This window comes from Alexandromys fortis, unplaced genomic scaffold (genome assembly GCF_014885135.2).
Source record: "Alexandromys fortis isolate MF-2015 unplaced genomic scaffold, M_Fortis_MF-2015_v1.1 scaffold_246, whole genome shotgun sequence".
NCBI classification, from domain to species: Eukaryota; Metazoa; Chordata; class Mammalia; order Rodentia; family Cricetidae; genus Alexandromys; species Alexandromys fortis.
Window position 1 is genome coordinate 171,376 of NW_026068131.1, and position 26,975 is coordinate 198,350.

At 43.0% G+C, this 26,975-nt stretch overlaps 1 protein-coding gene across 1 annotated transcript in view; it reads left to right on the plus strand.

Moving 5' to 3' along the window:
• The window catches only part of Msn (moesin), a 71,033-nt gene extending 51,331 nt beyond the window's left edge, over positions 1–19,702 (plus strand). The window contains exons 3-13 of the mRNA XM_050126031.1: positions 4,580–4,675; positions 5,975–6,249; positions 7,774–7,857; positions 9,419–9,565; positions 11,494–11,590; positions 13,596–13,759; positions 14,940–15,070; positions 15,291–15,451; positions 16,534–16,626; positions 16,976–17,200; positions 17,647–19,702. Coding sequence (XP_049981988.1) covers positions 4,580–4,675; positions 5,975–6,249; positions 7,774–7,857; positions 9,419–9,565; positions 11,494–11,590; positions 13,596–13,759; positions 14,940–15,070; positions 15,291–15,451; positions 16,534–16,626; positions 16,976–17,200; positions 17,647–17,811 — 1,638 coding nt within the window. The 3' untranslated portion in view covers positions 17,812–19,702. The remainder of the gene's footprint in view (positions 1–4,579; positions 4,676–5,974; positions 6,250–7,773; positions 7,858–9,418; positions 9,566–11,493; positions 11,591–13,595; positions 13,760–14,939; positions 15,071–15,290; positions 15,452–16,533; positions 16,627–16,975; positions 17,201–17,646) is intronic.
• Positions 19,703–26,975: the final 7,273 nt, after the last annotated feature.

Genomic DNA, 26,975 nt, shown 5'->3' on the forward strand with positions numbered 1-26,975 from the left:
CTCGAGCTTGAACCTGGGGAGACTCTACTGTTTCCCAGTGCCTTCTGTCAATTATGCCCCGTGTGAGCCCCCTTTGTTTAGCCTCTGCCCTCAACAGAAGCTCAGCTCAGTGACATCTGTTCTGTGAAGACGACGCTCACTGGAACACAAGCTGTGTGGAGCAGAAGAAGCAGAGGTTGTGGTAGCGTCTTACAGATTTTTCCAGTTAAATATTGATTTGCTTTTAGATGGGTGGTGATGCAGCTGCTGCCAAGCCTGTAATAGAATCTTAGTGCACCTCAGATGTCTGGGCTTTGATGCAGTTTTGCACCTAATTTTTCATGCTGTATTTTTCTTAAGGCTCTGGCCTTGCTTCTGATGCAGCTCTGGGCTTCTGAGATGGCTCATGATGCCGCCGGTTTCTTACAAAGATACACGAGGAAGGTGGCACTGACTCTTGAATTGATTTCTGCAAGTAGAAAAAAGAGATGAAAAGGATTCTGTCTTATCCCCCGAAACGCCTAGAAATTAGCAACGATTTTCTTAGAGGCAAATCTCTTCCTTTTATTGGACTTCAGTGTTCTTTCCTGGTAGTTTTTTTTTTTTATTATCATCTGTAAATTGCACATAATAATTGCTTTTCTTTTTTGTTGATATTTTTTGAGACAGGGTTTCTCTGTCCTGGAACTTGCTCTATAAACCAGGCTAGCCTCAAACTCAGAGATTTACCCCTGGTCCCCTTGAGTGCAAGGTTTAAAGGTGTGCACCACTATGCCCAGCACAATAACCATTCTTAATGTGTTTTGGTATATCCACCCCTCCCTTATTCCCACTAGTCCTGCGGCCGGTCTCTTTCCTCCTCCCAGCGAGTCCCTCTTCTCCTTTCCTGTCTGTCCCTGCCCCTAACCGGTGAGTTTCCTTAGGGCCGTTTACAGAAGCCTGGGTACTAACCAAACTGCCTGTAGATCTTCAGGAATGGGTGTGGCATCCCAAAGCCCATGCCGTGACAGGATCCTGGCTCAGATCTTCCGGAGGGCTCATGTGGGTAGTCACAGCTGCCGTGCCTTCCTGACTGCCCTGACCAAAGCTGAGAGCAGTTGTTGTTATGTGTGGTTATGCACTTCATCTGACAGCAGTTTGATGGGCACATCACCGGACTTCATTGTACCAGCCTACGCTCAGTTAGCCCTGCTTCCTCTCCACAGTCTATCCGGGGGAAGAGTGCAGAGTACAGAACAGAATTCACAGTTTCTATCGAGGCTTTTTTTTTCTTCTTCTTCTTCTCCCAAAACGTGTTTATTGGGATAGCTTCCCACTCGTCTTGATTCATGATGCTTTTAGTGCACCTCTCAATTCCACCATACCCCTAGGCCTCTTTGGTTATGATGGTCAGCTGCTTAAGGGTTTTTGTTTTGTTTTGGTTTTGGGTTTTTCAGACTGGGCTTCTCTGTATATCTTTGGAGCCTATCCTGGATCTCTCCCCGTAGACCAGGCTGACCTTGAATTCACAGATATCCATCTACTTGTGCCTCCCAAATGCTGGGATTAAAGGTGTTTAAGGGTTTCTTAAGGGCAATTGTGAGAAATACTAGCATAGGTCATATGAGCACGGTGTTTGCTACCAAAGGGAGCAAAGTTTTTTTTTTTTCCTCAAGCATTATAAGGACTCTGCTCTCTGGATCCAGAGAGGTTTGTTCCTAGAAAAAAGAGCTAGATACTTTTCTCGAACTTGAAAAGCAGGACCTTTCCTACCCCAAGCCCTGGCCCACTTTTACTAGATTTCTTGGCTACTATAGGAATTGGAAATGAGTAATTCTGGCCTCAATTTCCTTGTTCTTGGAATTGGAAATAGATCCAGGAGTTGCCTGACCAAATGGCCCCCATCACTCCCTGGACCTTAATTGGAGATTTCCTTGTAGCCTGGAGGCACAGGTCATTTCTTTTGTCTTTGTTTTTTTTTTTTTTTTTCAGTATCAATTCTGACTTCAGACTGTATTTCCTTCCTCCCATATCCTCACGGAGCTTTAGCATAGGTTGAGAGACTGCTCATCTCTCCAAGCTCAAGAGCTTAAGGAAGTGGAAAATTCATATCATTTTGATTTCCCTATGCTCACAAAAGAAGAGGCAGTGTTCATATCAAAATCCCCTTCGGTCCTAGGTTTTCTGAGCTGCCACAACTGGCCTCTTGGTTTAGGTTAAGGCCAACTGTTTCTTTATCACTTCTCTCTTGCTCTTCTGTCCCACTCCCCCAGTACCTAGGCATGTTAGCCCTGTGGTCTGTACTGTCTTCAGTGGGTCTTTTTTCTCTCCAGGATCTGAATGGTTTATGGAAATTTTCTCCTTCCCACCAGTTACATTTCAGTTATAACTCTGAAACTACCGGGAAAAGTCAGGATTATTAGTTGGGTCCTGTGTTAAATGTAGGATGAGAAAGAGCTTTTTTTTTTAAAAAAGAAAAATCTTCCCATACCCGTCCTTAGGTGTGAGATCATTTAACAGTTATCCTCACAACTAGATAATGAGGAAGTTGGGGCCAGCAAAAGAAATATACGGGCTGCAAATTAAAGACAGAAGATTTTTTGTTCCTATTTCCTGATACGTGACATCAAAGTATAAAGAGAAAGTGTGACATATTAGGAACACGATTTCTCCTCAGAGTGATTATTGTACGAGATGGGAGAAGGTGTTGGTTTGTTTATTAGAAAGAACATTGGTGACTCTGGGTCCTTGTTTTTATCTCTAATTAAGTCTCATAGATTTTCTGCTCGCTGCATCCTAAAGATTTATTTGCATCCATTTATATCCAGACTAAAAGATGAGAACTGTCTGATGTGGCTCTCTCTAGTGCTGAGCGTGCCGGTGTGGAGACTGCACCTGGACCATCAACATGGCGTGCTAGAGTCAGGGCCCAAGAACAGACTCCATCATTACCCAGGAACAGCATAGCTTTGGGGTATGGGATGCTTGTACACTGTGCTCCTTAATTTGTCTTCTCAAGTGTTCTTTCTTGGGATATTGCAAGAGACTTTGCCTTAGATATTGAAATGACTCCCACTTTCTAAATAGAAAGGACAGCTATGAAATTTGAATTAATGACATTAATGACTGTCAATTCAGTCAATTATAATGAAGTAATTTTTTAACAAAACTAAAAAAAGCCTGAATTGGGAAGCTTCTAGGTAGCTGGACAGGTAGAAGTTGCTGAAGAGACATGGGAACCCTGCCCTCCTCCAGTTGCATCTCTGCACCTTTTCTGTCTGTTCAGCTGAGTCTTTTTAAGTGCGCCTCCTTTGGTAATTTGAGACAGACATTTAATATGTAGCCCTGGCTGGCCTGGAACTTGCCATGTAGACAAAGCTGTTCTTAAATTCACAGAGACCAGGGACCAGTCTGCCTCTGCCTCCCGAGTGCTGGGATTAAGCACAGCCCACGCCCCTACTTTTGGCACAGGATCTCATCTAGCCCCAACTGGGCTCAGACTCTGTGTAACCAAGGATGCCAACACTGAACTTCTGATCCTTCTGCCTCCGCTTTCTCTTGAGGACTGGGATTACAGGCATGCATTACAATTCCCAATGTAATATCCTTTAGACTAAATACAAAATCAGAAATAGCAAGGAACACATGAGAGTACCCCAGAAGGATATGATACAGGACTTAACCCAAGAATCTTTGTCTACAGCCTCTAATCCATTCTGGGAGCAGACAGCTGTATAGTGTTGTCAGAGAAGGCAGTGGTAGAGAATGGGCTTGATTTAGAAATATGACAATTTAAATCTTGCCTTTGTCACTTCTTATCTGCACCTTGGGCATATCGTTTTATTTCTGGGCTTTTAATATTACTATCTGTAAAATGCACATCACCTACTTCTGTCATAGGGCTCTTTTGAGAATTGAAGATGATAATGCATGTAAGGTTATTGATGTGGACCGGTGTTCACAGTAGTACTTAGTGGGGAAAGAAGCTGATAGCAATTCTTTCTTTTTCCTTTTTTGTTGTGTATTAAGCTTATGTTAATTGTAAAAAAATAAGGGATTCGTGACATTTTCATACATGTGTATTATATTTTAATTACAATGACCCTCCTTTCATCCATTGGTCCTGGTCCCTTTTCAAAATAGTTTCCTTTCTACTTCCATGTTCTTTTTTTTTTTTTTTAAAATAGACTCCTTATATGACATTAATTCCTTTAAAAATACATTTTCTTAATTATTTAAGAAGTGCATACATGTATGCAATACATTTTGATCATATTTACCTTCCTCCAGCTAAGTTTAGACCCTCTCCCCCCAATTTTATGTACTCATTTCTTTAACCCACAGAGTTTAGCTAGTCTTGCTAGTACTTTCATAGGTATAGAGCCATTCTCTAGAGTACAGGAAACCTACTAAAGGCACATCTCTGAAGAAAATGGATCCCGCTGCTCCAGAAGCCATCAATTGCCAGTAGACATTAGTTCTTGACAGCTGCTCTCCAGACTAGCAGTACCTTAAACCCTTTCAGGGTAAATTAAGTTCCTTCCAGTTTTCTGTTCCTCGATTCCTGGCACAGAATAGCTATTAAACTGGTGACTATTTTGTTTTTTTTTTTTTTTTCCAGGTGGTGAAAACAATTGGCTTGAGGGAAGTTTGGTTCTTCGGTCTTCAGTACCAGGACACAAAAGCTTTCTCGACTTGGCTGAAACTCAATAAGAAGGTAATCACTTACTGATCTGTCAGAAGTTCTTCCAGCTACTAACATATGCTAGTTAACAAACCCGAGATCCTTACTCAGTAATATATTGAACAAAACAACGAAGGAAACAGTGTTTAGAGTCCTAGTTTAAAAAGTTATCTGGAGGGGAGCAACCAGACTTAGTCAGCTGTCCTATGTCAGATATGTCCATTTTTATGTAGGATTGTGTTTTCTCAGGTCTGCATGGCTGGTATTGGAGCTTCCAGAACTCCCACCCTCCTTTTGTATTTAGAGAAAGGGTTTCTTGTTGTAGGCTGATCTCGAGCTCCACACATAGTAGACGGTGACCTTGAACATCTGATCTTCCGTTTTTTTTTTAAGAGTGTTGGAATTACAGGTAGCCCAACACCATGCCCCCCCTGATTACTTTCAACAAAATAGAGGCAGAGGACTCAACTGAGGGAAGGTTGCTGAGTTTCCACTTTGAATTCTGAGCAAGATGGCCACGCCAAAGGGAGTGGAGATGATTCTTTATTTTAGACTTGTTGCAGACCAAAGCTTTCAGTGGTTTAAGGTGTTGAGATCCCTTTCTCAAAGCCTGTAATTGGTAAGAAAGAGCCCAAATACCACCCCATGTAATGTCTGCAGACTCCTATCAGACTTTTCTCCCCATACCCCCAAACTGTTGGCCATTAACCCTAGAGGTCTCAATACTGTGCTCCGGCTTATTTTCCTGATTGTATCTAGAGGTGGGCGTCTCACTTCTGCTCCAAAACTCTTGTTTATTAAAGAACAGGAGCTTTGTAAAATTACATTTATTTACTGTGTCTGTGCATGTTTATGTGTGCGTGCATGCACGTCATGGGAGCCATGTCAATCTTCTCTTCCATTTTGTTGTTCCTTAAGATCTAAATGAGGTCATAGCCCTGGAAACAAGTGTCTTTACCCTCTGAGGCATGCCGGTGGCCGCAGCAGTAGCCACTTTTGCTGGACAAATTAGGAATGATTTTTCAGGCTTTGCACAGTCATCTGGTGGCTGTCTAACCTAGCCAATTCTGTAGCTTTGACCAGATTTGCTCGTCTCCAGTAGTTTATGGCGTAGGAGAATAAGATTCCCCAGTGAAAGTAATGCACTGCTTCTGTGTTTTAGTTGTAGTTTAGTTTTGTTTCATTTTAAATTACGAGGCGAGTGGCCTTCCAGCCTTGGGAGATTACCTGAACTTAAGCTCTCTCAGCGCTCCTATCATTCCCATCACAGACTCGCTCCCATCACCAGAGTCTATTGTTCGAGAGCCTCTATAACCTCCGTGTTCCTCCCAGGTGACTGCACAGGATGTGCGGAAGGAAAGTCCACTGCTCTTCAAGTTCCGGGCCAAGTTCTACCCAGAGGATGTGTCTGAGGAACTGATCCAGGACATCACCCAGCGCCTGTTCTTCCTGCAAGTGAAGGAGGGCATTCTCAATGATGACATCTACTGCCCACCTGAAACTGCTGTGCTCTTGGCCTCCTATGCCGTCCAGTCTAAGTACGGTGACTTCAATAAGGAAGTGCACAAGTCTGGCTACCTGGCTGGAGATAAGCTGCTGCCCCAGAGGTGAGTTGGTACCCTGGTCTTCTTTGACCTGGCTAAAGTGGGTCATGGGTAACAACCAAACACTGGCTAATTCCCACTCTCTATGGGGTGCCAGAGAACTTTCTTTTCACTAGGTTTTGTCTAAACACTGCTGTGCTGCTCAGAGACACATTTGCATATAGTCTTATATCCTATTGTATTTCTGGTCTTCAAAAAGCGTTTTCCCCCTTTGTCTCCCTGATTTCAAAGCTTCATTACCCTGGAGATAGGTGCTTACATAGAACCAAAGATGGGTTGATTTGTTTTGTCCTCCCCTGTTTCCATTTCTTTTGCACTGATGAGATTTTATTTTAGAAATTCACAGGAGAGAGAGAGAGAGCGAGAGAAATAGGCAAGCCACGGGTACCATTCTATACAGTTTTCTGATTTTGCAAACTGCAAAGGTGAAAGCTCTTAAACACTTAATATTTTTGTTTTAACATCACAACAATGCCAAATAAACAAGGCAAGAGGTTTCCTTATTTTCTGGCTCAGGAAAGAGAAATACAGGGGTACTCGTTCTGATTCGCCCCATCTCCCACATTTGAGCCGGAACTGGCCTGAACCCCCAATGTATTGATGGTTCTTTTTTCAACCTCGAAGGTTTTGTTTCATTTTGCATCAGATGGCTATTTATTTCCATAAGCCTTTGGATTAGAGCAGGAGAAGAAAAGTGAAGCAAGCCTGACTCAGGGATCCCTAGTGGAATTGGTGCTGTGGTCTATGCACACACCATCAGGAGATCTTAGGGATAGGAATTGTGCCCCTGGAAACTTTTGTGGTCAGGGCCACAATGTCCAAGATGGCGTATTTAAAGCAGGCCTTGTTTAGTAATCTGGTAGAATTATGGGTCAGACCTCTTGGTTCCTTCAGAGTAGTTTGGGACTAATTCCCTGCACAGTACACAAAACTGTCTTATAAACACAAACTCTTGGCCCCAAGGGGATGCAGGAGAGAATATCTCTGCCTGTCCCTGCTCTTAGCCACTTAATATGGACTCCTGATGCATTATTGTTGAGTTTGGGGATGCAACACATTATTAGCTTTTTGGTTGAAGGAAGAAAGAGGGCATGGCCTTTAAAACCAGCACTTGGGAGGCAGAGGAAGGGGGAGCTCTCTGAGTTTGAGGCCAGCCTGGTCTACATAATCAGTTTCGGGACAGCCAGAGCTATAAAATAGAGAGACCCTGTCCAAAACAAACAAACAAACAAACAAACAAACAAACAGATGAATCCTGTCTCGGGTAGGTAGGTAGGTAGGTAGATAGATAGATAGATAGATAGATAGATAGATAGATAGGGAATTCTGTTTGGTCTTCTGTTCTTGGAGGAAGTCCCTTAGGTCTGTTTAGGTATGTTCAACTCTCATTGTCTGTATGAATTCAGCAGGACCTCAGTGGTCTAACTTTATATTTGCATCAACTCTATAGAGAACTGAGTGCGCTTCCTTTCCCTCCTGTCTTTTGTCTGCAATTTTTTTTTTTTTTATCATTCATTGTCTTTCTAGAGTCTTGGAGCAGCACAAACTCAACAAGGACCAGTGGGAAGAGCGGATCCAGGTGTGGCATGAGGAACACCGAGGCATGCTCAGGTAAGCCTCTCCTACCAGCTGTGAGCTTCACTGGCCTTACAAGAAGGATGAGGATGGGGCCTACAAAGAAGAGGCAAATGATTAGGGAAATTGGTGCACTTTAAGAAAGAGAGAGAGGAATGATTTGGGGACTTAAATATGGAAGGCAAAAGGTAAGACTGTAATTTAGTTTTAGGCTTTTTTTTTAATTTACAAGATCAAAATTTTAATGTAAAGGACTTTAACTTGAAAAGATCATTAATTATCAAATCAGGGCTTCATCTTTTGTTTTTTATTTTGCATGTGTGTGTGTATATATATATGCATGTGTGTGATACATGTTGTGTGAATGTGGGTATGTGTCAGAAGGTCATAGAACAACCTTCATTTTCAGTAGTTGGTTCTCTCTCACTCATGGGTTCTAAATATTGAATTCAGGTAGTCAGGTTGTATGTCAAGCACATTTACTCACCAGCCCAGATCAGAGGTTTTTTTTTTTTTTCTTAAATTATTACATTTATCGAAAATCAGGTGTTCATAGGTTTGTGGGTTAAAGTCAGGGTCTTCTATTCGATTCCATTGGTCGACTTCTCTGTTTTTATGCCAATACCAAGCTGTTTTCAATACTGTAGCTCTGTAATAGAGTTTGAAGTCAGGGATGGTAATGCCTCCAGACGTTCCTTTATTGTATAAGATTGTTTTGGCTATCCTGGGTTTTTTGTTTTTCCATATAAAGTTGATTATTGTCTTCTCCAGATCTGTGAAGAATTTTGATGGGATTTTGATGGGGATTGCATTGAATCTATAGATTGCTTTTGGTAGAATTGCCATTTTTACTATGTTGATCCTCCCAATCCAAGAGCAGGGGAGATCCTTCCATTTTCTGGTGTCCTCTATTTCTTTCTTCAAAGACTTAAAGTTCTTGTCAAATAGATCTTTCACTTCCTTGGTCAGGGTTACCCCAAGATATTTTATGCTGTTTGTGGCTATCGTGAAAGGTGATGCTTCTCTGATTTCCCTCTCTGTTTCTTTATCCTCATTCTCATCTTGCTTCCTCTGCATCTGGGTGGCAACTGACTCCCTCTTCCCAGAATTTTCCTAGTTTGGTTGCCCTGCCTATATTTTCTGCCTGGCTACTGGCTAATCAGTGTTTTGTTAAACTAATACAAGTGACAAATCTTTGCATTGTATAAGAGCATTATCCTTCAGGAACACTCTCTAAATATTGTAAAAGAATTTGATGGCTGAGGAACAAATCTCATTTTACTGTCATCCCTCTGTCTCAGTTCTGCTAGGAAGGCGCTTCTATACAAAGATGTCACAATGCAAAGGAGGGAGAACATAACTTCTGTAGGGCTAGTATTCCAGAAGACAAGGGACAACTTTTCCTTGTTCTTTAGGTTCCTATCGGCAGTTTTTGTTTAACAGAAATCATGTATATTCCTGTTACTCATCATTTGCTTACAGTCTATTTCCCAATCCTACGTGCAAGACCATTGTCAGAAACACAGATCAGCCTGACTTTTTTATATTGCTGGAGCTCTATTTTGTGATAATCCCGCTCTCATTCTGCGTCATTTAGGGAGGATGCTGTCCTGGAATATCTCAAGATTGCTCAAGACCTGGAGATGTATGGTGTGAACTACTTCAGCATCAAGAACAAGAAAGGCTCAGAGCTATGGCTGGGTGTGGATGCCTTGGGACTCAACATCTATGAGCAGAATGACAGGTATACATACCTCAGATTTCTCCAAGTTATTTGGATTAGTCTTAAACATAGATGCAATTCCTTACTGCAGAGTAAGGCAGTACCATTTGAATCCCATCTCAGTTATTTTTCTACCTAATGAAGTCCAGCCATATGTTTGTACAGCTTCCTTAGTCCTATATTGACTAGAGTTGTACGATTATTATGGTAGTCACTCAACCAGATGTGAGTATTGAACATTTAAAATGTCATTACAACTGAGATGTGTAATAACTGTAAACAGCATACTACAATTAGAAGAACCACTATGAGAAAACGATGTGTGCTCATAATCTTTCTGTGCCTGTAAAAGAATTCCCAGGAGAAATCAGCTTTAAGGAGAAAAGGTAGATTTTGGCTTGTGCTTTTAGAGTTTTGAATCTGCAGTTATGTGGTGCAGTTGTTTTGGACCCGTATTGAGGTAGAATTGTGTTGTGGAGAGCACATAGTTGCTCACCTCCTGGCAGCTGAGAAATAGACGATGAAAGAGGAAGAGACTGGAATCCCAGTATTTCCTTCGAGGGCATGCCCCAGTAGCCTACTTCCTCCATCCAGGCCCCATTCACAAACATCTGCCACCACTAATAACACCATTATCTGAGAACCCACCATTTAACAAATGATCTTTCGGGAGGCATGTGTTAGCTAAATTATGCTGGGTATGGCAGTGCATGCCTGCTAACCTAGCATTCAGGAGGTGCAGGCAGCGAGAATCAGACGTTCACGGCCAGCCTTGGATACATAGTTAATTCAAGGCTGTTAAAACTGAGGTTTAGGATTGCCACTTCTCTGATGAAACACCATGACCAACAGCAACTTGCCTGGAGGAAAGGGTTTATTTCGCTTGCTCTTCCATATTTATCAATAAAAACAGAGAGGGCAGGAACTGAATAAAACGGGGCAGAAACCCAGAGGCAGGAGCTGATGCAAAGGCCATGAAGAAATGCTGCTTACTAGCAAGCATGGCTTGCTCAGCCTGCTTTTGTATAGAACTCAAGGCCACCAGATGTCACCAACCACAACCGGGTGGGCCCCTCAATCACTAATTTTAAAAATGCCCTACCGCCACTGGATCTTCCAGAGGCATTTTTTTTTTTTTTCAGTTGAGGTTCCATCTTTTCAGATGACTGGAGCTGTGTCAAGGTGACCTAAAAGCAGCCAGCACAATTGCTGTCCTGGACTATGTGAACCTTGTTTCATCTGCTTCCTCATGTGAAAATAATTCAAACTACAGTAGTGTAAAATGTACCCATAGTTTTAAATGTTGATATATATATATGTTCAAATGATAGTATTAGGATCTATAGTGTTAATTAAACCTTTATAATTAGATCATAATATTTCCTTTTTATCCGTTTTCCTAAAGCTCCTAGGAAATGGATAGATGTGAGCATTATAAGATTATATTATTATACTATATAATTATAATTTTGGACAGTGCTGACCTAATATCAGTTTTGTGAGGGTTCATAAAGTTTAAGCCTCGCGTTATGATTAAGGAACTTTTGGCCTATAAGTCTTGCTGTACTGTTGTGTTTCTTATTTATTTCCCCTCCCCCCCCATCTGCTCTTGGTGAAATCATGAGATTATTGTTCCATTTGCTGACTGAATCTTAGAGTTTGTTATTTATCTTCCCAAAGTTAATGAGGAAATATAGAAGGTTTTCAGTTAAACAGTGCTGCAGATTCTCCAGAAGGTCTTTACAAGGTATTTGCTTCAACCCCAAATGGGACAAAACAAAGGGCTATAAGTATATTAACAGTAGCCGAGTTGACAGTAGGTCTCTCTCATCAAGGGAGAAGTTTGTGTTAGTGGATAGAGTGGGATTGGTGGATGTGAGGCAAGGTGCTAGGTCTGTTTCTTCCTTGCTTTCTCCTTGTCATGGTGTTGTTGACTCCTGTTTCTACAGACTGACTCCTAAGATTGGCTTCCCTTGGAGTGAAATCAGAAATATCTCCTTCAATGATAAGAAATTTGTCATCAAGCCTATTGACAAAAAAGCCCCGGTGAGTGACTCCTCTCTTTGACTCTGCTTGGCAGATTTTTGCCAAGGCTTAGATCATTCTAAGAACAAACACGTCATTGGGTTCGCCTGCCTCTCCATTTTCTTTTGTGTGTAGCTTGTTCACAACAGAACATTCTGTCAGAGGAAGTTGATGCTGAGAACTGGCCAGGTCATACCTGTTATTCGGTCGCTCTCTATTGTCAAGCCCCCTTTGTGGGTGAGCTGTGCTACAGGAAGTCTTAAGTGCTGCTGCTTTGCAATTATCTCAGCTTCCTAAGTCCCCAAAATGTACTCTTCGTGTACTTGGCTCGTGTTTAATTGTGGAGAGAAAGCAGAGCCAGAAGCTCAAATTCAAAGGTGACATTACAAATTTACCTTGTAAAACTTTCAATAAAAGAAGATTAAAGCATTTACTTTACACATATTTCTTTACCCATGAGTTTTTAAGGCGAAGTTTCACTTTAGCCCAGCCTGGCCTTAACTTAAAGTCACCCTCAGGCTTCAGCCCCTGAGTGCTTGAATTGCATCCATGCATCACCAGATCCTCTAAAATGTGCCTTTCTATTTTTACATTTCATTTGTTCGTTTATTTAGTATGTGACAATAATAATTTTGAAAGAGATCATGAATTTGGGGGAGGCACATGAATAGGGTGGCGTGATGGACATGAAGTGCTAATGTATGTAGTTTTCAATAAAATAAAAAGCCAGGTTAAACCAAAGGCTTTAAAAAACAAATATCAATCAAGACAGTTGATATTTAAGAAATTTAGATACTTGTGTTCTTACAGCTTGCTTCTTGTAACTAGAACAAACTTTTCAGAAATTATGGAAATGGTGTCGACACCCATGGTATACCTGTTGACTAGAGTATTGCCTCTCGTCCAGGAGGCCCTTTGAGACTCATTTGAGAACTGTAGCTAGACATCTAGGTACAGAGACATGACATCGTCTGCTCCCTTAAGAGGTGATCCAGTTGGGCCAGTTAATCACTCATCCAAGGGAGTATCACTCAGAAAAGTCAATCCACCTTAAGCTAAGGTAAAGAAGTAGTAGGAGTAATTATTATCTCGTTAATTAGCTAGTGTACTTTCCCTTCCCCGAGTGCCTACCCCGTGTCATGAGGTCTGTCGGATGTGCGTATCCTACTGTATTCTGGTGCAGAAAACCATAGCTCTTCCCGTTTGTTCTCTTCCGAGGTTTGGTCTCCAGTGCTGACCAGAACCTAAGTATGCATTCTCTGGTGCTTTGGGCTTTTTCACACTTTGTATAAAGATCACTCTGCCATGTGGCCTCTTTCCCACTACCTGGCTGATTTCCATATTGGCTTAATTTAAGGCCATGGCCCTCTTACGCTCCCACCTGTGAATCAATAAGAAAATAATTTCAAAACCTGAAAAAAATACTGTAGGAGAAAAACACACTCCCGATAAAGTATTAGAGGGTGCTATTTTTTTTTTAAGATTTCCTTTTCTATTTTCCATGTTTATTTTGTGTGGAGGGGTTAAAAGGATACGCAGTCCATGATGTATACATGGAGGTAAGAGAACAACTTGCGAGAAATGATTTTCTTTTTTATGTTGTTTTCGGGCATCAAAAGTCTTATTGTCAGGCTTGGTAGCAGGCTCCCCTTTAGTTCCTGAGCCATCTAGCTGGCCAAGGGCTGCTTTTCATTAACAGAGTTGAAGAAAAATTGATGTCAAAGATAACAGACATGGGTTCTAGCCTTGAGTCTGCCACTACCCTGGCAATTGACTCTAGGAAAACCCCTGTCCTTACTCTGATATAGTATTTCCACTGGAGTGCAAACAATTGGGTTATACAATAGGTCCAGTACTTTGGGGTTTAGCTTTACAGAAGCCAGAAGGTCACTTCCTCCAAACTGTAAAAATTTTGAAATTTGGTACGCCGTTTCTGGTGTGTGCGTGCATGCATTGTGTGCTCAAGGGCATACGTGAGCCCTTTTGTCAGCCCTGAAAAACTCAGCTGCTTTTTTTTTCCCTCCAGGACTTTGTGTTCTATGCTCCTCGTCTTCGGATTAATAAGAGGGTCTTGGCCCTGTGCATGGGGAATCATGAGCTGTACATGCGTCGGCGGAAGCCTGACACCATTGAGGTTCAGCAGATGAAGGCGCAGGCACGGGAAGACAAGCACCAGAAGCAGATGGAGCGGTAGGTGCCGTAGCGCTGGGATTCAGAGTCCCGACTCTATGCTGTGATAAGGAAGTGTCCAAAAGCTTCCTAGACTGCTTAGGGTGTCCCATCAGCCCAGGACCAGGACATATGAACTGTGGAGGGGGAAGGAAACCCCATATATTCAATGGCAGCACAGACATTTTTGCTTTTTTTGTTTGTTTACTTGTTTGTTTTGGTTTTCCTCTGTAGCTTTAGAGCCTGTCGTGGAACTAGCTCTTGTAGACCAGACTGGCCTCGAACTCACAGAGATCCGCCTGCCTCTGCCTCCCGAGTGCTGGGATTAAAGGCGCGTGCCACCACCGCCCATTGTTCTAGAAGTAGGAGACAGATAAAATAGACAAAGTTTTTTAGCATATGCAATATGGAAAAGTGCATGCCAAGCATTCTGAGAGGTCTGAGAGTAAAGACAGGTAAAGCCAAGGTCTAAGAATGCTTCCTAGGGGCTGGAGAAATGGCTCAGCAGTTAAGATTGCTTGCTGCTCTTGCAGAAAACCCAGGTTCAGTTCCCAGCACCCACATGGTAGCTTTCAACCATCTGTAACTCCACTTACAGGGGATCTGGCACCTTCCGGTTTCTGTGGGCTCTGCGTGCATGTTGTGTACTTATATACACACAGGAAAGCACACACACATAAAATAAAAATTCATAAAGTCTTTAAAACAAAATATAATGCTTCCTTAAATAAGTAGTGAGGCCAGAAAAAGCAAAGACATATTCTAGATAAGCAACAAAATCTGGGAAACGGGAACCTAAAGCTAAGGTTTAAGGCAGGCCAAGTTAGCCCTAGCTGTAGACTTGAAGCATAAAACCTAACCTCACCATGCTATAAAGCTGTAAGACAGAGTGCAACCATTAGTAAACCATTGTACAGATGGAAGGGTTGAGAACAAGAGCAAAGCCATCTGATCTAGGTGGTTACTTGCAGTACCAGCAGTCCCGTTCAGGGCTCATGAATTTAAGGTAAACGGACTGAGCATGGAAATCTGTGTGGGGCTGCGATGTGATGGCTAGATTATGGAGGAAAGTGAGAGTGGTCCTTGATCACAAGCTCTGCCTTACGTAGAGAAGATGGGAACTAATAGACTCAGGTCGCGGAACTCCTCGAGGCTCCTTGCACCTTGCTGTCCTGTAAGCATCCCTCCTTCTCTTTTCTAGTGCTCTGCTGGAAAATGAGAAGAAGAAGCGTGAGTTGGCAGAAAAGGAGAAGGAGAAGATTGAACGGGAGAAGGAAGAGCTGATGGAGAAGCTGAAGCAGATCGAGGAGCAGACCAAGAAGGCTCAGCAAGGTGAGGCTTAGCGTCACTGTGGAGGCCAAGTTTCCTCAGAACCTCACCCCGAGCTGCAGAATAAGACTACGTAATCCAGGTGTGGCCACAGAGTAGATAAGGAATTTGTCGAGAAAAATTGTTGGAACCACTGGGCCTTGAAGTGCAAAGTTTGTAGCAAGCACATTAGTGTGTCATCTTCATCTCTGAGCCCTCTATCAATTTCCTCCTTTTCTACCAGAACTGGAAGAACAGACCCGCAGGGCCCTAGAACTTGAGCAGGAACGGAAGCGTGCCCAGAGTGAGGCTGAAAAACTGGCCAGGGAGCGTCAAGAAGCTGAAGAAGCCAAGGAGGCCCTGTTGCAGGCGTCTAAGGACCAGAAGAAGACCCAGGAACAGTTGGTAAAGTGGCTTCTTGGGCTGGGGCTGTGCCTTAATTGTCTGCCTTAAGGAGGCCTGTAGTCTAGGAGGGGAACTGTGACTTATGAAGGGTCACAGTTTTCTTGCTTGCCCCCCCTACTGGTTTATAAATTCCTTTGCCTGTGTAGCTGTGTCCTTCTAGCTCATTTGCATCCCAAAGGTCTCTAAGCATTCATTCAAAAGCAAGCTGAAGTATCATTAGTATGGCCCACAGTCTCCCATAGCCCTTGGGTTTCATTTATTTTCTTAGATAGAGATCTGATCCTGTAACCTAAGAAAGGAAAAGGAAGAGGATCTGCCATGAGTTGCTTTTGCCGGGTTTCCTCATTTCTTGCTTTCTTCTGTTCCTTTCTTCAGTAGCCCTGTGCAATTAAACCCCATAGAGAATAATGTGACTAGACAAGGAATTTGGGAATCGTGGAGGCTGAGAGACTTGTCAGAGGACACTGCTGTGTGTCATGAAGGTTTTCCAACCCTTCCAGTCTCCTTTGGAAAGATTCCCTCCCTGACATCATATATAAAACACGGGTTCTGTGACTTACCTAGGGCCAAATTTCCTTAAGATAGCCCCTTCCTTTCTGAAGTATTGATGAGTTAGTATCTCTCAGGAAAAAGATGTCATGAGAAGTTTGCTCAAGGGATATGGGCTTGTATAAACTCTTCCCCACTGCATAAATTGCCTTCTGATATTAATAATTCATTTATTTGTTCTGGTAGCAGCAGTCTTGGTGGACCCCTGAGATAGCAGTGAAACATTTGCTACTTGAAGCAGTGACTTGCAAGCTTTGCTGAGGGCCACTGCATAGACATTTGACAACATTAAGAGGGGAAGAGGACAGAGATGACCAATTGTCTGCCTTAAGGAGGCCTGTAGTCTAGGAGGGGAACTGTGACTTATGAAGGGTTCAAGAGTGGAGTAATTTGGTTTCAAGAGTCCCTAGGGCGGTAAGAAATGGAGTAGCTAGTTACGTACCAGTTCCACAGAGGAACTGGGGTTACAGGCTTCTGTCTGGATCCTGAAAAGCCAAAGGTCAAGCCCTTACAGGCTTCTAATATGCCTATAGGCTGCAGAAATGGCAGAGCTGACATCACGGATCTCGCAGTTGGAAATGGCCCGAAAGAAGAAGGAGAGCGAGGCTGTGGAGTGGCAGCAAAAGGTAAGATACAGAATCCGGAGTGAAACATTGTGGGAAAGAGTATGCTGTGTGTATATTCCAGTCCTTGCCTTTCTTAGATTTAGACTCCCCACATTTTAGACAAACACCATTTTTTCAGTCCTTATGGGAAAAGGTATTCGAAGCTTTCTCAAATACTTTAGAATTCCCCAATACCCGTGGGAAGTTGATTCTATCACTCTTATTTTCAATTAAAACAAACTTCAGAATCAAACCAATAAAGTCATTTGTCCTAATTGGTCTCTTACTAGACTTGTCTTCCTAGGTATGATTAGCTTAGCAGAAGTTACCCGATCTGACTGCCCGTCCTTCTTTTTCTGTCACTGGCCAGGCCCAGATGGTACAGGAGGACTTGGAGAAGACCCGTGCTGAGCTGAAGACGGCCATGAGTACCCCTCATGTAGCTGAGCCTGCTGAGAATGACCAGGATGAGCAGGATGAGAATGGGGCAGAGGCCAGTGCTGAGCTGCGGGCTGATGCTATGGCCAAGGACCGCAGTGAAGAGGAGCGTACCACTGAGGCAGAGAAGAATGAGCGTGTGCAGAAGCATCTTAAGGTATCCAGGCTGTGCCAAAAGGTCAAGGAGACTGTGTGATGACCTTTGCTAGAGCTAGGGTATACATGCTGTGGTGATGTCCGTGCTGAATAAGAGGCTGGGACAATAGAAACCTAAAGGGAAAACACTCACTAGGCATACCCTAGAATGCCTCATTTAGCTCTCTCCTACTTCCTACTTCTCTCTGTTCAGAAAACACCTGGCTAACCAAATTACTACTTGAATATTTGGAGTACTATTCTGATTGTTCTACTCTCAAGAGATAGCCACCATTAATTCATTCTATGCTGTGTGTATGTGGTGCAGGCTCGTGTATGTGCATGCACATGTGGATTATAAGGCTAGGAAAGAGGAGATAAAAGAACAAAGGAGAGAAATCTGATCTAAGGCGTGGAATTGGGATGAGAAGAAGCCATTGACCCTTGACTTCTCTTGCATCCTCACAGGCCCTTACTTCAGAGCTGGCCAATGCCCGAGACGAGTCCAAGAAGACTGCCAACGACATGATCCATGCTGAGAACATGCGGCTGGGACGAGACAAATACAAGACCCTGCGCCAGATCCGGCAGGGCAATACCAAACAGCGCATTGATGAGTTTGAGTCCATGTAGTGGGCATTCAGCCTTTAGGGACCCCTCCTCCTCCTTCCTTGTCCCCCCCCCACTCCTCTAGTTTTGCCTAACTAACACTGCTGGAGCCACTAACTAGAAAAGCCTTGGAGCCATGTCAAGCATTCATTATAGCCATGGGACCAAATTTAGCCCTTCAGTCCCCCGACTCAGATCCCTAGGCAAACATATGGCCCACTGTGGTGCCAATGGAATCTCCTTCTTTTCTGTCACATTCAGCCTAGCTTTCTAGAGTAGGTCCTGTTTCCCCAGCTCACAGGCTCATTCCTTTTGATTTGGCAAGCACTCCCCACTTACTCTCTTCCTCTGGGACTCAAGTGTAAAATAGGCTGATAGCTAGCTCCCATCCCTTGACTTTTTTCCAAGTCTTGTGATTTGCAGAGTTAGAATATTGTGTGGTTTAGGGACAGAAGTACGGCCTTGGCTCTGTCTATTAGCATGTCAGCTGACGAAGGATTTGGCCTCTTCCTGTACATCCCTTTTAGAGTCATTTAGGCTTAGTAACAATTGGAGGGTAAAGAGATGTTTAGTCATTCTTATTTCCTCTACCTCCCGTGTTGGGCCTATTACAAATTCAGTCCCAATAAGCCTCGTCCCTGTGCTCGGGGACTCAGTTTCTAATCAAGGAGAGATAAAGGGATGACGGAAACAGTGCGTTCAAGAGAGCACACTAACAACCTAGAAAAAGCCTCTTGCCACTGCGCATCTTTAGAGCCTTTTTTCTATCAAGTTAGGTCTATGGGTAGGGCTACCCCCATGTTAGTCCATGTTCCTGGTTCCATCTCCGAATCTGTCCCTGTCCTCTCCAGTCTCTAGTTCTCTTCCAGCTAGGACAGAGAGGACGAGCACCCCCAAACCTAGCCAGTTACATCTAAGGCTCTTGCCACAAAGGGAGACATGGTTATTCCTGGCTTAAGTATTTTCTCTGCCAGGAGTTCTAGACTCCTCCCACCCAGAGCTGATTGGACCACTGTTCCTGCTTCACAGATAGACATTATGACAAGGAAGAGTAGCTCTTCTTTTTCAGTCACCCAGTAGTCCTTCCCCAGCTTACCCAGTCCCGAGTGGTGAGTGGGTCCTGCTTCTGACAAATCTCTAACCCAGGTCGCATCACTAGCTGTGCTGTGCCTTGGAGCGACATCCAGAAAGCCGCTGGGTGTTCTAGCCTTGTCCCTTCACAGTCCCACACCCTTCCCTCCATTTTGGAGCAGCTGCTTCCTCTTTTTGTCACATTGTGCTCTTCTAATTTTTTTACCAGTATTATATATTCTAGGGATAGCTAACTTGATATTGATTTCTACTTTTTTTGGGGGGGGGGCTAATGCACTATTAGAGATGCTAGTCTTGGAGTGGGATCATTTTAGCTTCATTATTTTGACTACCCCTACCCCATATCTGGGAAGTATATACTGTATTAGAAAATATTTTGCCAAAACCAATATGTATGAAGATTTCAGTATTAGTGGTTCACCTGTCACTATAGGTCATACAATCCATTTAAAATGTACTTAATATTTGGTTTTATTGTTCCTATTTGCCTTTTCCCCAGGGTTGAGTCCCTCCATTCAGTATCCCGAGCCCAAAGCCTCCCTCAGCCCATGCCCCTTACTTAACCTTGGGTAATCTTGTATGCGTTGCTGTGAATTATATTGACACTCGGTGAGCTGCCCTATATTGGCTAAAGTCAAACCTGGAATTGTGGGGGCAGTCTAGCTGCATTAAGGGCAATAACCCACCCCTACAGAGACTTAGGGGGTTAGATTTATATTCAGGTTTTTTTTTGTGTATTTTTGTTTTTTAAATAATTGTTTTGGAGGGGTTTGTGCTCAATCTGTGTTCTATTTCAGTGCCAATAAAATTTAGGAAGACTTCACTGTGACTCGGTCTTTCTTTCTGCATATTTCATTGTAATTTCTTGTCCATAGGCTACCTTTCTATCTTTTAGCACATTTTACCTTGACTTAAGTTCTAGTGAAAGGAGGACTATAGTTGTCTTTATTTTAATAGGAAGGACTGACTTTAAACACCACTAAATCAAGAGCAAGCAGATTCAGTCCTGAGGTTACAGGTGTGATGGAGCTGACGGATCTGTTCCTTTTTTGCTACTTCCTGACATGTTTTGCCAGTATGGGTTGGAGAAACAGCTCATCTGTTGAAGGCTCACAAATCAGTTGTTTGGTGTGGCTACGGGACCTGCATTAACCACAAGATACTCCTAGTCTTTCTTGGCAGTGGAGCATGGCGCTTTGAGGCTAGGTAACCTAGGCTGGCCTTAACTTCAAGATCCTCTTGCTTTTGCCGCCTCTGTGCTGATGTTCCAGGAATTTGCCATCAAGTATGGTTAGGCTCCTTATCTCTGGCACACTCCTGGGAGGGTCAGCCCCTGTTCTGCCTCCTTGCCTGGAAGATTTCTGACTCATTTTGCTCCCCACCACCCTTCCTTTACTGCACTGCTAACGAAAGACAGGGAAACTCCCTTGGGTCTTGTTAGAGAAGGCAGTGGAGGATGTTGACTGAAGTGGGTGGTACTTCGAGTTTATAAAGCGTGTAAATTCTGTAGCTTAGAAGTGGTTGTCTTCGTGTAGATGAAGAAATTGAGATCCAGACAACAATGGTCTAGACTTTCTTGGACCTGACATTCCTGCTTGTTCCCCTCTTGGGATGCAAAGATTTGGAAGGAAAGCTAATTTACTACACCTACATTGTGAATTCTCTCAACAATCCTTTGTCAGCATGTCTGCTAAATGTAATCCTTCAGAGACCCAGTTTTCAAATATTAGAAAACTTTTAGCTTTTGAGGCAAAGTATCAGTTACGTATGGAGTTTGAGGCCAGCCTGGGCTTATTGACACTGTCTCAAAATATAAAATAAATAAACAAAAATCCTCAGACCCAAAGGAACCAGGCCCAGTGGCACAGGTTCGTAATCCTACCTACTCAGAAGACATGGGCCAAAAGATCAAAACACTCTGCGGGCCGGGGTCCAGAATGAGTTCTAGGCTATCCTTGACTATTAAGAGCTCTTTTTTTTTTAAGGAAAGAAAGAAGTATTTGAGGAAAGGGATGAATGCAGACAAGGGTGTCAAAGTGTACAGGAGGAGAGTGTTGAAATAAGAGCGGCGGCGGGGCGGCGTCCCCAACACCCCGGCCGCTTGGCTAGCTAATGCCCGAAATAACAACACACAAACTGTATTCATTTAAAGAACTGCTTGGCCCATGAACTCTAGCCCTTACAGGCTAATTCTCGCACCTGGACTAACCCATTTCTAATGATGTGTGTAAGCACCCCAAGGTGCACTTACCGGGAAGATTCTAGCCTACGTCCATCGTGGGTCTCAGCTTCATGCGTCTGCCTCAGAGCGCAGAGCTATCGCATCTACCCGGGAGAGCTGAGCATGGCGTCTCTGCTCCAGCAGAGCTGTCCAGTCTCTCCGGGAGCAGAGCAGAGTCTGACCTCACTTCCTCTTCCACACAGCATCCTATCCTGTTTATTCCGCCCACCTATCTTATAACCTATCAGGGCCAGCAGTTTCTTTATTACTCAGCCAATGAAATCAACAGATTGATATATGACACTCCCACATCAGGAGAGGAATGAATGAAAACAAAGTATAGTGATGAATACAAATGCCACAATGAAATCCATTTCTTTGTATGTTTACCACAAAGTACTAATAAGGAAAACTCAAAGGGCAAGAAGAGGGCTATGGATGTATATAGTTCAGTGGTAGAACACTTTCCTAGCACGCATGAGGCCATAGTTCAACCTCTAGGGCTCAAGAAATGAGCAATAGACATTGAAACAACTACATGAGTGTGGTTAGGCTAAGGGTTTTGAGATAGATTAGAGATGATGCTGTAATATCCAGATCATTCTAGCATGATCTCAAGACCTCTTAAAAGATGGAGAGGATGAGCTAAAAGAAGACACCATGTTGCTGGCTTTGAAGGTGGATCAGGACACAAGGAATTTCAATGACCTCTACAAACTGTGCCCCTCCCCCACCGCCAAACTAAGACAAAACAATGCATTGAGGGTTTTTGTTTGTTTTGATTCATTTGTTTGAGACAGGCTTTCCGACCGCACGTCAGATTATCCTGGAACTGACTATATAGACCAGGCTGGCCTCAAATTTGTGGCGATTCTGCCCTTACCTCCCACGTCCAACTACTACAGATGGGAGGAATGTTAGTTATCAGGTTTGCATTTGTGTTCGTCCAAATGGCTGTGTCACACTGCCTTCTCATTCTAGGAATGACACTATTGCAGAAATAAAGAATACATTAGTGCTCTCCAGTAGTTAAGAATCAAGGTACAAAAGCTGACCATGGGGCTACGGCACTGTAAGAACAGTGCTGGAGGAGGTCAGCCTTTGTTGTTGCACAATGAGTTTCAGACGTTTTCCTAGACAAACGAGCAAACCAAGAAAAACTAGCTAAATGAATAGAAAGAAGGAACAGGGTAGAAGGTATGCAGAGTAGAGCTTGTATGTTATGTTCTATATCATAACCGTCTCTCATTATCTTGGCAGCGATGCAGGATAATGTGTAGGATGCCACCCCTGGACAGACCTGAGTGAAGTGTCTTTGTAGTGTCTTCATTGTTTCTTTTAAAAAGATATTATATTTTATGTCTATAAATACCTTGTCTGCATGCATATTTGTGTGCATGCCTGCTGTCCTTACCTTAGAGAGCAGAACTGTGTGACAGATCCCTTGGAATTGAAGTTACAGACAGGTGTGAGCAGCCATGGAGGTGCTGAAGTCTGAACCTGCATCCCACAAGAACAACAAGTATTCTAAACCTGCTGAGCCTTCCCCAGCCACTCTTTATATTTTCTTACAACTGCGTATGAGTCTTTGATGTGACTTGGTTTAGAGAAATGAGTGGGAAGGGGGGGGTTAGTGGGAAATTGAGTAAGACAAAAAAATATCACAATGCAACTTGTTATTTTGTATACTGTAGGTAAACAGTAGCTGCTTGTAAATGCCAAATGCCACGGCAAAACTATGTAAAACGATGTTTATCGGGAGATATCTCCAGCGAGTTAAAGCAAATAAACAATTTCCAGCATATTTATATGCTACATTACTCAGGAACATAAGTAAATATACTACTGAAACATATAAATGGCACTCACAGATATTCTGTTGTATAAAACAAGGAAAACATAAAAGAATATATGTAGCATAATTCTTTTTTGATTTAAGAATCAAGCTTTATTTTAAAAGTACAGCACATAAAAATTTTATTAGTGGTAGAATCCTGGTAATCCAGGTAAAACCCTGCAGCAATATTAGAGCATGTGGCTCCTTTGCATTTACCATCAGAAGACAAATCCAGCATGGGTAATAAACACAGCGCAGAAATCCAACATTCAATACAATCCCAACAATGAGTCATTTCATGCAAAAATAGGTCAGGACTCTAAGTCAGCAGGCGCGCTCTTGCTGTGTCTAATTAAAATTTTTGAAGCAGGAAGTGTAGTTAATGCTTGAAGTTTTAATTTCAACAAGAAATTCTGAAAATGCCTCAGCATCCCCAAGTGAAGGAAGGGAGCCAAGCTCATTGTCTACTTCTAAGAGAAACGGAGCTTGTTCCAAGCAGAGAGCAAGCTAGCTGTGCCTAAGAGGAAATGCTGCTATCTGTCCTTAGAAAGTGCCATCTGGAAGATAGGAAAGTGGGAGCCATGATGTCATTCCTCCATCTGTCCTCGTGCCCATAAGCATACTTTAATCAACTGTCAATGACTTGATACTCATATTTTTAATGGTAAGTGGGGGTGTAGCAGCAACAGAAAGAAATGTCACTGATAGACTTCTGAAATGGCAGCATGAGATTCCATTGAGTTCTAGAAAGAAATGACCGCACATAAACAAAAATGGGGGGTGGGGAGAATTCCACATCTGCTCCCCATCAGCAAACAGCCAAAAGCACAGGACACCAGAGAGGCCAAGTTGGCTGACATGCCCAAGAATTTAAAAATTCTTACATCTGGGTGCCTGGCTCGACCAAAGCAATTCTCTGAGAAACTTGAAATATACATCACCTGAAGCCCAGGAAATTCATATGCCTGGGAAAACATTTCAAGAGGGAGCCTGATTTTAATGACCCCTGTTTCTCTAAGACATAGTCCTGTGCAAATCATTTCCAGTTTATTCATGCTGTCTTGAATAGGATTAGCAGAAAGAGCTGTCATCGTCACAGCCGGAAGGCCCTGCTCAGGCCTGCAGGCTTAAGCCATGTCCATCACTACTCCATCCTTTCCCAGGAGTCCTTCCTACATGGCACCGGTTTGGGGAACACTTAGCCATGTGCCCCACAGTGCCCTGCATCCTTGGCCACCAAATACAGCAGGCCACCTGCTAGCCCTCAGCTCTCACTATTGTTTCACCAGCACTTAAAGAATCTGAATGCTGGCAACCCCACTGCCTGCTAACCAGGGAGAAAGTGACTCCCCAGTAGCTGCCATTCTCTTAGAATTCTATTTCTATGGTGTTCTAGAGCAGGTGTGGTTCCGTGGAGCTAGACTGGAGACAGCTGACTGGAAAGAAGCATTGAGGAACAAAACACCAGGATGGTGAATGCAAAGAAATCTTTTTAAAGAAGGGGTCTTTCACCATGGTGGGTTTTTCAGGCCTGACAGGAAGAAGGGGTCTAGCACGTCTGTTGGTAGTCACTAGGAAGATAAGTTAGATAAGATAGAAGTTATGCTATATTATCCTTGCTATATCCCTCCAGAAGAGCGTAGCTTCAGGAACCTGGTTCCTGAATTTGAACCTTAGTTCTGCTTGCCTAATCCCCTGCAAGTGCTATAAGTACTTGCTGTACTGGGCTTTGTATCTACAAAGAAATAATATCTGTATGCTTCAGAGGTTTGTGGATTATTAAATAAATTGTTACATGTGAGGACAGGAAGATGTCTTTCACTGAAAATGTTGGAAAATACTATCTTTTTTTAACTTAGTATTTATTTATTTATTAAAATGTCCACCTCCTCCGCTCCTCCCATTCCCCCCTCCCCCTTCTTCTCCCCCTCCCTCTCCAGTCCAAAGAGCAGTCAGGATTCCCGCCCTGTGGGAAGTCCAAGGTCCTCCCCCTCCATCCAGGCCTAGGAAGATGAACATCCAAACAGGCTAGGCTCCCACAAAGCCAGTCCATGCAGTAGAATCAAAACCCAGTGCCATTGTCCTTGGCTTCTCAGCAGCCCTCATTGTCAGCCACATTCAGAGAGCCTGGTTTTATCCCATGCTTATTCAGTCCCAGTCCAGATGGCCTTGGTGAGCTCCCAATAGATCAGCCCCACTGTCTCAGTGGGTGGGCTCACCCCTCGTGGTCCTGACATCCTTGCTCGTGTTCTCCCTCCTTCTGCTCCTCATTTGGACCTTGGGAGCTCAGTCCAGTGCTCCAGTGTGGGTTTCTGTCTCTATCTCCATCCATCGCCAGATAAAGGTTCCCTCGGATGGATCTTCTGGTACAGGATCAGGGCCCCTTGCTGGTCAGGGACCTCGCAGACAAGAGGCCTAGCTTGTTGCCTGCAGGCTTAGTGAAACTGGAAAATACTATCTTATTTCTCAAAGTGTATCGTAATCATTTGGTGCACTTACAATAGATTGCTGGATGTGGAATATACCATAGTAAGTGTAGTGCACATCCCAGAAAACTCAGGAGGCTGAGGCAGAAAGGTTATAGGTTCAAGGTCAACTTGGAATATAAAGCAAGACACTGTTGGAAAGTCACTGTTCTGGAGGCTAGAGTAGACCAAAACTTGCATGGGTGAAGATTTAGAGAGAAGGAACTCAACTCTGTTCACAAAACTGCCAGCCAGAAATCCACTTAGAACTTGTTTTATGACTGTGTTCTCCGGGTTTTAAAGGTCAGGACTTCCCTATTCTTACAATGTTGCCTTCGATTTGGAAATAGTGCTGCTTTACCAAACGTAATTATAATGTCTGTTATTATACCACCCCTACTGTCTTCTTTTACTAGAGAGATGGTCGTGCTGAAATCAGGAAGGAGCACTTGCCTGCACTGGAGGTGGGGTGGTAAGGAACAGTCCCTGTCTTTCTTATGATGGCCATCTCATGACTCTGGGTCGCTTTTCACATACTTATTGCAGTCTGCCTACCAAAATAAATGCCAGGTGTGGCTGTGCATACCTTTAATACCAGCACTAGAGACCGCATAGGTGCATCTGGATGAGTTCCAGGCCAGCCAGGGCTACATAGTGAAACCGTGTTTCAACAAACAGCAAAGAAGAATCACATACTGTTTTTGGTAATGTAAAATGGTGTCACCACTTTAGAAAATAGATTTACTGTTCCCTTAAAACAATATAGAGGATAAAAATGTGTCATAGTGGTAAAAAAACTTTACTAGCATGCATGAGACCCTTGATTTTATCCCTGAAACCTCAAAAATTATAGTTACCATATGTCCTTAGCTCTATCCTCAAGAGAAGTAAATATATAAAATAATAAAAATTAATAAAACTTACATGCAAGGTTTGTCTATCACATACAAAGATCTGAGTTCAATTTCCAGAACCACAAAAACTTATACACAAATATTAATAGTCATATTATAACCAAAGTTGAAAAAATTCAAAATCTTTCTCAACTTGGATAAATATAGGAAATCTGATGGAGGTATTTTCTTAATTGAGGTTCCTCTCTCCAGATAACTCTTGCTTGTGTTCTGTTGATGAGAACATAGCAGAAAACCATTTCACTCCATTCAGCTATTACCAAGAACACTGACAACAAATGCTGGCAAGAATGTGAGAGGGAAAGTAATCCCTAGTCATTGATTGTGGGAGTATAAACTAGAATATCCAACAATGGAAGTCCGTGTGGAGTTTTCTCAAAGAATTAAAAATAGAACTACCATATGTCCCAGTTATACAACCCCCCAGGGAGTTTGTCGTAAGAACTGTATATGCTACTACAGGGAAACTATGACATCCGTATATACAATGGGTTTGTATTCAACTCTAAAGAAAACGGAAAGCTTGAAACTTGCAGAAAAATAGAGCATCAGAAAAGTACTCAGACAAGAAAAAAAATCTGCATGTTCTTTCTCGTATAAAAAAGACCGTGTGTGTGTGTGTGTGTGTGTGTGTGTGTGTGTGTGTAATATTTCTGTAA